This window comes from Echinops telfairi, unplaced genomic scaffold (assembly GCF_000313985.2).
Source record: "Echinops telfairi isolate 266 unplaced genomic scaffold, ASM31398v2 ScPeMD7_7424;HRSCAF=8462, whole genome shotgun sequence".
NCBI classification, from domain to species: Eukaryota; Metazoa; Chordata; class Mammalia; order Afrosoricida; family Tenrecidae; genus Echinops; species Echinops telfairi.
This window is the reverse complement of record NW_022111324.1, coordinates 24708731-24720640: the sequence shown is the minus strand read 5'-3', so window position 1 is coordinate 24720640 and position 11910 is coordinate 24708731. Positions and strand designations below refer to the sequence as shown.

The 11910-nt window shown below is 41.5% G+C and overlaps 1 protein-coding gene across 1 annotated transcript in view; it reads right to left on the bottom strand.

Annotated features, from left to right (window-relative positions):
- The window catches only part of DHX9 (DExH-box helicase 9), a 42088-nt gene extending 35689 nt beyond the window's left edge, over positions 1 to 6399 (bottom strand). Inside the window, exons 1-3 of the mRNA XM_045297987.1 lie at positions 6300 to 6399; positions 3094 to 3226; positions 2529 to 2669 (exon numbers count right to left, since the gene is read on the bottom strand). Coding sequence (XP_045153922.1) covers positions 2529 to 2669; positions 3094 to 3204 — 252 coding nt within the window. The 5' untranslated portion in view covers positions 3205 to 3226; positions 6300 to 6399. The remainder of the gene's footprint in view (positions 1 to 2528; positions 2670 to 3093; positions 3227 to 6299) is intronic.
- Between the last annotated feature and the right edge of the window lie 5511 nt (positions 6400 to 11910).

Sequence of the window (11910 nt, the reverse complement as noted above, 5' to 3'; positions counted from 1 at the left end):
AACTTATGGAGCAGGGAGAATATATTGTTCTGCCCGCAATTTAAAAAAGAGACAATGTCTGGTCAATTTGAAGAATTGATATATGCATGTTCTATTGTGTATATACTCAGCAATTATGGTGATTAGATGGGGGACTTGCTAAAAACTTTGACTCTGTTGGCAATTTGAAATATGGTGTTTTGTTATGAAGGCTTCCCCCGAACACAGAGTATTAAACAGCATTCCTAGCCTCTAGAGGGCTTCAAAAAGTTCATGGAAAAATGGAATTCAAAATTTTAAATGCAGTCCAATGCAGAAGCCTCACCATCACGAAGGCTTCTTAATGACATGAGACATGTGTTGTGGGTTACGAATTGAACTGCTAACTGTACAATCAACAGTTTGAGACCACCAGCAGCTCCTCAGAAGAAATGGTGAAGCTTCTACTCCTGTAAAGATTTACTCTCAAAGAAAATCAGAGGCTCTGTCTCAACAGCAGGGGTTGGAAGCTTACATATACAAGTACACATGAGCACAGACATTTTACTTGCTTATAACTACAAACGATAGTTTTGAAAGTTGCGGGCTTATTTGAGAACTGCTAGAGAGATGGAGCCAAAGCATTGAAAAATTAAATAAGGCATAATCAAAGCTATAATGGAAAAGATCTAAGTCTACTAAAATGTTAAGGTGAAAACAAGATATTGCTTCTGCATGGCCAAGTAAGATTCTCCTACATACACTATAACCTCTAGAGAAAGGGAAGGAGGGTGTGTGTGTGTGTGTGTGTGTGTGTGTGTATCAGTCAAGCACAACTATATGAAATCAGAGCGAATAAAAGAGACAGAGATCTAAGGAAACAGGAAACAAGGATGTCACTGGTGTTGATTATACCTGTTAGCCAGAGGCAGGCTCTCAGTGTCAGGGGAACGCTTTCTGGTATAAAGAACAAGAGGAGTTTGGGGAAGGCTGCCAGATATGAGAGAGGAACCTCAGAAAGAAAGCCAGAAACTGCCCAAATCTCTGGCTATTCCAGTGTATGTGGTTCAAGGACAGTTTCTAAAACCACCTACCAGGATTAGAGATCTAAAATGGTGTTTGAGCTGCAGTGCTTGCAGCTGGTGGTTCGAACTGCAGACCATGCAGTTCGCAGCCCAATGGTAACTATACCACCAGAGATCCTGTTGCACCATCGGGGTGCTTTAAAAGTTTTCAAATGGACAAGAATGAAGATGGCCTCAAGGGCCTGTGGAATAATAGCACAAGACTTAACATATACCATAACACGAGTTTCAGAAGGGGAAAGGACAATATAGACTATTTGAAGAGATAATCAAAAACTCTCCCCAAATCAATCAGACAAATTATGGTTTCAGGAATCTTAGCCAACCCCAAGTAGGCTAAAAGACCTTGCCCAGTCATATAATAGTGCAAAAGCTGAAAAACAAGGACAGAGAAAACATATTACCTATAGGGGGAAATAATTCAAACACATCTGACTTTCCATCTGAAATAAATGAAAGGCAACAGTAGAACAAGACCTTTAAAGTACTGAAAGAAAACACACCCTGAAAGCACAGAATTCTATATGCAGTGCCAGTATTCTTAAAAATGAAGGTGAAATAAAAACTATTTGTAAGTACAGAGAAACTTCAGCAGATTTGCCACCAGCAGATCTACACTATAATACAGAGGCCAAGAACTTAACAGATAAAGTAGTCTATTGACTTCAAATATTTGAAAGAATTATGATTCTTTTCATAGCCCACAAAAACCAAAACATTAAATGCTCATCTTATCTAAGTCTTTCATTTTGCTGATGAGTAAGACAAAGGAATTGAAGACTTTAAGATTATGTAATTACAAAAGCATCAGTAGAAAGTCTCTTGACTTCTAGGGTTAAAACAATGAAGAACATAAAACATGAATTAACTTTATACAAGTCAGCAAACAGTAATTCAGTGAACAGTATGCCTTTGGTAAATTGGTATCACTATTACTCTATAACTTTATAAAAAAATGACATTCTCATTCTGTTCCCTACAGGATTTAAATTACAGTATGATGTTTTGGTCAATAATCCATTTTTGTGCAAATTCAAAAATTTCATTTTTCTAATTAAAAAAGAAATGACATTTCTTACAACCAAAATGAGGGTCTTTGTTAAAATATCCATGAAATAGAATTATAGTAATCATGGTATCAAAAACACTATAGATTTACTTTATTGAACAAAGTACTAATTTTGCCACCTCTGCTCCATCAGAAAGTGCCAGAGAACAGAAACTGCATCTAAACTGCTATTGGTTTTTATATTTAATAAAAATGTTTAACACATTATCTCTAAGAGTCCATGGAACACTCTACGACTGAAATAAAAGCATCAGATTAAACGCAGTGCTCCAACCCATAAACTAGGTGCATAATGAGGATGAATCACACATCTTTAGGAACTTAATCCAGCAAAACAAGGTATCATGGGTCTCCGTCTGTATTGGGTTGGCATGCCCTTAGAACACATACATCTGATGCTTTGCTTAAGTACTTACTCCAACAGCTGGGACTTCTTCAGCCTTTACTTCATTTACTCGAACCAAATAGTTAACAAAGTCTCTGGCAGCATTGCTCTGTGCATCTTTTTTATTGGTGGAATTGCCCATGCCAGTGTAATTAAATCCTTCTACCCGAACCTTTAACAGCCCAAAAAAAAGAAGAAAAAAAAAGAGTATTAAGTGTTTGAACTGGATAATACTAAGTTTACAATTTCTTAATTCAAGTGTCTATTATAACAAATAGCTAACTACCGTACTGGAAATAGATTCTATAAATACACATCTAAGAGCATCATGGACTACCTTATAAAAGGTTTAAATTATATGGCCCAACAAATAAACCCCCCAAATAACATTAATTTGTGCAGCTTGGTACTAAGAAAACTGAGCAACAGGGCTGTAATTAGAACTTATTTATCTGATTCAATTATAGAATAGGGACAGGTCATAATAAAGAACGACTCCTCCACAATCTGCAACACATTTCTACAAAGAAAACATTTTAACAAAATCTCACACGAGCCTCAAACATCATAAATATGTGAAGTGTATTCTCTAGTACCTCACACATGAACTTCTGCCTGTTTTTGTTTCCCACGGCTCTAATTTCATAGGCTGGCGCTATCTTCCTTTTGCCACACCAGGCATATAGAAAATTTTTAATGTCACCCATGATTCAAATGTCTTCTTCAGACCTACAAAAAAGTCATTTAGAAACAGATGATTAAAAGCAGTAACTGGAAATGACAAAAAGTGACAAATTTTAGGCTAAGCACAAACTATCGTATCTTAACTATTAAACTGCCTATAAAGAAATTCTTGACATAAATAAAAAGTTTGACATTGCAAGAAAAAGATGAAACCATACAATTTTAAATACATAAAAGTATGTATTCATAAATCAAGACTAAAATACTTTACAAAGTGATTACCCTGGAGTGACTAAGAATGATATGCACCTTTAAAAATACTTTTATGGGAAAAACTATTTTTATGCCCTACTTTCTACAAACAGCACCGTGTTTAACTCCATCAACCCTCCTAACAAAGGTCATTTTGGGCACCGTCCTACGGTACTTGCTTTTACAGAGAAAAAATTTCAGGCTTAGAAAAGTTGACCGATTTTTCCCAGTCACTCACTGTGGAATCCCAAATTCAAACCCAAACAACTTTAGTAAGAAATAAATCATTGTTAGTAAAACAAGTGATCTGCTTTCATTTTGATGACTGCTGGATTATCTACAATGGTGCAGAATACAAACAAAATCCCAAGTATACATAAAGAGGTCTCAATGTACAATGTTTGCAAGTTTCCAAAATGTCCAGTTAGCTCTAAAATGGCTACATCACTTCAATCCTCTTTAAGGTCAACACTCAAAAGTGCTATCCTATAATTCACCTTTCAGTTCTTAAAAATGCCTGCACCATATATTAAGTTTTTAAAAAATGCTGAAAAGGAGCTAATTGATGGGATTTTTCCTAAAGTTATCTTTTTCCTACAGTTACCAATAATAGTAATGTAATATGGAACACTCTTGGGGAGCAGTCAGCCTCTTTACTTTCCATTAGTCATGTGCTTGTATGTATGCAATTATTAATAAATTGCTAAATATCTTCTGGTTGGGGTTCACTACTCTGATAGTTAAAAAAAAATCTGTTGCCAAAGGTAAGGTATATCTTTCCTTCAACCGTGCTTATCCATTAAAACTTGAGGAACATGTTTCAAGCGTGTGGTTTATCAAGGTACTTGGAGAAATGCCACACTTAAAACACCACCTACCAAGCCCCCTCCCCCAACTTACTGGAAATCCAAACATATAGAGGAAGCCAGTCTTAATTATGGGAGAAAGACGTGGCTTTCATTTCCTGGAGAATTCGTGCCGGAAAATCCAGGGGCAGCTCTACCTGTGACTTACAGGGTTGCTATGGGGGAAAATGGACTCAATGGCTGTGAGTTAGGTTTATATGTCTAAATTACAAGCAAGATAGAATTCTGACATTAGAACTAGAGAAAATATGCTATAAAATTTGCATTCTGTAAGAAATATCCACCATCAGCATTAAACTTTTGTCTTCTGTCCATGCTTTATGCATTTTGTTAACACCCAGGTAACAAATAAGATCTTGGTAAAAATTGGTTACTGGTTAACCATTTGGTGAAGGACATCCAAGCCACTGGAAGTGACAGAATTCCTCATACTGGGGGTTGAACCTAGTTCCCCCCTTAGTGAAAACTGGGTCCTCAAAGCTAGACTACTGTATATGGGAAGGAAGCTTGGTGGTTCACTAAGTGGTGCGTGGTAACCACCAGGTGAGCTGTTCAAAACCACTAGCCTCTCTGTAGGACAAAGACCAGGCTTTCTGCTCTTGTCGAGATTTACAGCCTCGGAGAACCCTATAAAGCCACCCTGAGTCAGAATCGACTCCCTGGCACCGGAATGCTGCCAGTGTATAACTGCACATTCCACCTGAACAGTAAAACCAGCTCTTCCTGGTGGTTCACTAACAAAATATGGAACACACTATCAAATTCTTATCTTCTTAACGAGTCTCATCTAACCTCCAAACATCGAATTCCAACTAGAATCTAATGTCCAATAGCTTTCTCTTTGCACTCCCAAATCATTAATTTACGCAATTGTCATTTGTGTCCACTTGACAATACAAAGTTTAAAAATTAATAACTTTCTTCCCAAACTGGTCTTGGTTTCCCCCACTTATAATCACAATCAGCCATTCGCTCCCTCTAGCTCCTCCATAACAAGTTACCACGTGCCAAACGGTATCCTTGGCGCTTGGTCGTCATGAACTTAATTCTGACAACTCGATAGGTACCATTACCTTTTGTAGAGAAGGATACTAAGACAAAGAAACCACTTGCCACAGCAGACAGAAATTGACATTGGCGGCGCAAGAGTCTGACTCCAGATCTGACCCACCAACGCTGCAAATCGGCCCCCCAAATGTCTCCAATCCGTTCGCTTCTCTATCATCACTGCACACCTACGTCACGGCGACGTGTCCTAAAAGGATCCCATTGTTGCTACCTAAAATCTGTTCTCCCATTCTTCTAGCCACCCCATCCCCCACGCCCCTATCTAACCCCGCCTCTGGGCGCTAACCACCCTTGGGCTCCCGCAACTCCTCCGCACCGCTGACGCATTTCGGAGTGGCTCAAATGTCAGCCTCCCCCGAGACGCCTGCCCTTGTCCCACTATCGAAAACAGCTTTCTGCCATTACACGCCGGGCTCCTCGTTTTCACAAAAGCCTGAAAAGATTTTTCTCTTGTCTGCTGCCCTCACGCGACCGCAACCTCTCCGGCGCGGCCAGGCGCGTGGCCGACGTGCTCCCGGCGGCACACCCCGTGCCCGGAGGGTAGCAACGATCGTTCCCGGCCGGAATGAATGGCCCCTGGGCGTGGAGCGGCGGCTCCACCGCCCAAGAACCAGACAATGCCACGGCGTTCACTTGGCCGCAACAGCGCCACCCCAGAGGCGGGAAGGCCAGAGGAGGAAGTCCGGTTTAGCGCTTTGCAGACCGGCTCGAGGGTGCGGGGCGGAAAGCTATGGGCCACAGAGCGACTGAGGCGGCGCAAGCGCACTTCGGCGCTGCGAACAGTCCTCCGCAATCCGGGCACTCGCAGAGCCGTTCGTCCCTTCCCCCACCCGCAGCCGTCACCCCGCGCTGCGCAACAAAGCCAGGCTGCCGGGCCGCAGGCCTTCGCGTCACCCGGCTACAGGGAGGAGAGAACGGAAAAAACACCTCACCTTTCCTCGGTTTCTGGGGCCCGAGGGCACAACTCTCTCAAGACTGCCTGTGGCTCCGGCCTTCCACAGACACTCGAAAGAAACGCACCCAACCAGCATGGAGGCGGCGGCGAAATGGCTCCGACGGCCGCACAGGGGCGTGGTTAGCTCACGTACGCATGCGCAGACGGCGAGCGTGGGCGCGGGCGGGTAGACGCTCGGAGGGTGGGCGGGGCTGCGGCGGCCCAGGCATTGGCTCGTGGTCGCCCGGTGGGTGGGCTGCGCGGGACTCGCGGCATATCTGCACGGCTTACGCCCTTAATGCACTGGCCACTTTTGAAGATTTTTAGGGTGGTGAGGGAGCCTTAGCATGTTGACGGAGCAAGATGTTTTCTAGTTTGTGTCATAGGGACCTTTGCTGACAGGGCCGCCCTTTGTGCACGAGTGAAAATTCGCTGATTTCCCAAGTCTGTTCTGATGGTTAAATACAACGACGACGACATAGACCCTGACACATAATCTGTGCTCAGTTCTTGGTACTGAACGTTACTGTTAGTAATTTATATACTCTGAACTCTTCATAAGGAAATAAACTCGGGGACGGCAGGACCCGACTGGCTCAGCAAATGGTTGAATACAACCAGCAAGGTCTTTTCTGCGAAAATTGAATCTCCTTTTTGTCTTCAGTCTTTGGGATATTTTCTCTCCCTAATTATGTAACCCACTGTCGTCAGTTGATGGTGATTCACATCGACTCTTTAAGAGAGCTTCAGACACCGGAATCTTTACCAGAGCCAGTCTCATCTTTCTCCCAGTGGGCTGGAATAATCAGATACCTTCATTAGCACCTCAGTGCCTAACGCACAGCGCTGTGGCGCTCCTTTGAACTGTGTAGTTAAAATGGTAGACTCTAGTGCTTCCGCAAAAGGAAACAACATGAAGTATTTTCATGGTGACAATGTTTCAAAGACGTAAATCTGCCAGGGCATCACACTCAACCATCCTTATTTCTCATAGTTACTAGTTAATTTGTATCCTTAGCCATCCTTATTTCTCATTAGTTACTAGTTAATTTGTATCCTTAGCCATTCCAGCTTATAGTGACCAGCCCCTTTTTCAAAACTCTTTTGCATTTATAATGTGAGCAACATGAGGAAAAGACCTTAATGTGCATTTAACTTTTTGCCCCCTCTACAATGCTTATTGATGGTGTGGATGATCTTGATAAGGGAGGTGCAACAAGTATAGATGAGTTTCAAGAGTTTTGTAGTAGATAATGAGCACAGTAAAAGTGTCATTAACTATGGGCCTCTACTTAAATCTTACCTCAGTACAAAAACAGTTTGTCCTAATAATGTGGCGCCTGTATGATACCTTCCAGACATGATCGCTTGAAGGCAAAACGGACGCATAAGTAAATATAGTGAAGAAAGCTGATGGTGCCTGGCTATCAAAAGATATAGCATATGGGGTCTTAAAGACTTGGAGTTAAACAAGTGGCCATCTAGCAGGGAAGCAACAAAGCCCATATGGAAGAAGCACATCGGCCTGTGTGTCATGAAGTGTCAACAGGAATAGGTATCAGAAATTCAAAAACAAGCATACAAATTGATGAGTGTGGACAAAGTGGAGACCCAAAACCCACCTGTAAGATAAGGGTAGTCCGTCACAGAAGGGATGATAAATCTAAGGTGCTGTATAGCACTGATGAAGCACATAACTATCCTCTAGTTCTTTAATATTTCCTCCTCTTACTATTATGGTCTTTGTTTTACCTGATTAATCTTGTTAGACCTCTGTATGTTCATTTGTATAATTAATATCATTTGATACATGAAAACCAAGATAGATAACCCTTCAGAAATAGTAATGGGAGTAATGATTCCCTGAGAATATGGGAAGAAAGGGGGGCAGAGGGAGCTGCTAGCAAGGATGACTGCACAACCCCACTCAAGGGGAGCAAAGAACAGATTCGTAGGTGGATGGGGTAAGATATGGTTAAACAACAAATGATAATAATAATATATAAGAATAATAATAAGAGTTCTTGGGTAGGGTGGGGGGGGAGGAGATAAAGGGGAGCTGAAAACAGATCAAGAAGAACGAAAATGTTTGGAAACTGATTGTGGTACCAATCCTACAATTATGCATCATCTAATTGAACCATGGACTGTTATAATATCTGTAAGAGCTCCCAATAAAATGATTTAAAAAGGTGTCATTAAACTTTCAGAAGGGAATCTTATTCTAGGGGAGAAAAAGAGATCCCAAATTCAAACATAATTCATAGAGACACCTATAATAAGGCTAAGTATGAGTACCCTGTTTGCAGAGGCTGTGGAAGACAGTGAAAGCCCAAAATCCACTGGCAGAGACCCAGAGTCGCCAATGACTTAAGCCCCCGTTGAACTTCTGATAATATATTGACCAGGGTTGTGTACATTGGACAAAGGATTACCTTCACTCCCCACGCCAGCCAGGGAGGGGCAGCCTCCTTCGGGGACTTGCCCGGGTGTGCCCTGGATGGGGAAGCACCGGTGGCACGGTGGAAGACCTGTTGGGCTGCTGGCTGCATTGTCAGCAGTTTGAAACCATCAGCAGCTCTAAGGGAGAAAGGCGAAGTTTTCTGCTCCTATAAAGAGTTACCGTCTCAGAAACCCACAGAGGCAGTTTGACCCTGTCTTTCAGGGTCTCTGAGTTGGAATTAACTCAATGGCAGTGAGTTTGGTCCTTCATGGAGATCACCCTGCGGAGGGTGGCATAGTCATGAGTGAGACCTAAACTGCCTTTGTCAGAAGGCCCTGGACCAATCTTGTAATCTGTTTTGTGTAACAATGTGTGTGTCCCAATTACGGCCCCTTTCTTACTGCTGTAGTCCCATCTGTCACTGTGATGCATTGATCTGTGGCCAATCATGAATCTGTGACAGTTTCTCTTGTCCAATGCCCTATTTTTTTAAGACAGTTTTATTGGCACATAATGTACATATCAAACAATTCAATAGTACAATCGTTCACTCATTTCAAGGATCCAATGCTTTATTTAAGTGGCTGCCTGAGTAAAATCTTGGACACCATTATGACCTTGTGGTGATGGTCTCCCTCATCCAGATAATGTGTCTTTGTCTTGTCTTTGTCTGCTTTAGACAAAGAACGTTCTCTTAAATTATTTTTGAGACTTGGGGTCTCTTTTATTTATTCATTAAAAATCATTTTATTGGGGGCTCTTACAGCTCTTATAACAATCCATATACCAAATGTATTGAACACATTTGTACATATGTTGTCATCATCATTTTCAAAACATTTTCTTTCTGCTTGAGCCTTTGGTATCAGCTCCTTTTATGTCCCTACCTCGCCCACCCTCCCACCCTATCTTATGCCATCCTGTCTCCCTTCACTACGCTTGGTTATTCGTCCCCCTGGAGGTGGCTGGGGTGTTATACTTCAATCTTTGTATTTGGTTCCCCATTTCTCCCCCTTCTCTCCCCACCTCCTTCCTACCCTCAGGGTATCACTACTCTCATTACTGTTCCTGAGGGGTTTAACTGTCCTGGATTCCATGTGTCCAGAGTTCTTATCTTATCTGTACCAGTGTACATGCTTTTGTGTAGCCGGATTTGTAAGGTAGAACTGGGGTCATGATAGTGGGTGGAGAAAGCATTAAAGAACTAGAGGATTGTTGTGTGTTTTGTTTGTGCTATGCCACACCCTGGCTGGTTTATCCCTTTCTTGTGAGCCCTCTGTGAGTCTTAACCACGAGGACCCTAGTCCTCAAAGTTCCATCAAAAGCACACCCAGGCAAGTTCCTCAGGGTGTTGCTGCCCCTCCCAGGACTGGCTAGGGTAGTGGTATTAATCCGCTTTCTAACACTCTTTGCCTGAAGGCTAAGCTGTACCTGTTGCCTGTTAATGGCCAGAAAGAACTGGACGAGGCTATGTGGAGCCTCAAATATGAATTTTAGCACTATCACTGCAAACCATAGCCTTCCACAAACTTAGTGCTCAGAATTGAAGCTAAATCTGTCAGAGATCAAGGAGAAATTTGTCATTGAGTTGGTTCTTAATTTAGACTTTGAATCCCTTAGGATTCAAAGAATTTAGGATTGAATCCCTTAACTGGCATTACCTTTATGGTTGCCTTGGCAACTAACACCTTCTAAGATCTTCTTTAACATTTGCAGATTAAACCTCAAAATACTCAACTGCTCCCCAAGTACAGCGAGTGACTAACTATAAATACAGAGGACATCAATGCACGGTGGGGATTTTTTTTAAGCTTATAAAGAAAATCATTCATGTTCTTTTAAAGATTTGTAACAGTTTTATTGACATATAATGCACCATCTTACAATTTAATAGTTTAAACATATTAATAAGTTGTGCAATCATCACCACAATCAATTTCAGTGCATTTTCTTCTTTCTGGTACTCATTATTATTAGCTCTCCCTTTTCTCCCAACCTCCCTTCCATTACCTCAAGAAGCTATTAATTACTGTCTCTATAGATTTACCTATTCTGCATTTCATTTAAAGAAAAACACAAAAACAAAACAATGAAAAACAGAAAAGTCTCAGCCAAAAAAGTAACAGAAAATAATAAAAACTAGAACAAATTTTAAATGGATCAAAAGGGAGAACATATGATAAGGTGGTACATTTTATCCGAATACATCAGCATTAGCCCACTTTCCAATGTACTCTGTGAGGTAGAAAGCTACTCACACACTTGGTCAATGGCCAGAGGGGTCACCAGAGGCAGAGGACTCTGCAAACCTATCTTGGGCTTTCGCTGCGATCCATGTCCTTCTGCACACCGAGTGCGCAAAATGTAAGTCCTAATACAGTTCCTTCCTCTGATCTTAGATTTTGTTTACAATCCTTGGATCGCACAGGCTGGTGTGCTTCTGTGTGGACTTAGCTGTCACCTCACTTAGATTGTTTCTTGTTTTAAGATAAGCATTTAAGAGCCCAGGTGCTGTTTTCTCTAATGGCCAGGCACCAACTGATTTTCTCACCACACTTTGCTGCAGCACCCATGACTTCAGTGATCTCTTCATGAGGGTGAGTATTGCTGCATGAGAATCTAGAAATAAGGTGACAGGTCAAATAATGAAAGCTCTGTTTCACCTTGACCCCTTGACATTTACTTTTTTACCATATTGGGTAGAAATAACTTTGCAAAGGGTCGGATTAATTACTAAATTTGATAGATGCGAGGTGTGGAACACCTTTAACCTTTGGTCCTAGTTCCTGAGAGCCAGGCCATACATGAGGCCAATGAGTAGCTGAGGGACTACCTGGGAGCCTGATGTTTCAAAAAACACGAACAAGCAGTTTTCAGAGGAGAAAAATCAAGTGATCATTAAGCATATTCAAAATGCTCAGTAAATATCAGTGTAAGATAGCTAATTGGTTCCAACTCATACGAACCCTACAGGAATGAAACAGCGCCCAGTCTGGCACCTTCCTCACAACAGTTATCCTATTTGAGCCCATTGTTGCAGCCACTGTCCAGAAACTGGTCTCTTCTTATAACATGTCCAAAGTATGGGAAGCATTTTTTTAATGGTCTTATTTTTATCTTTATATTATTATGATTGTTTTCTTCTTTCTGTTTCATTTTCTTTTTT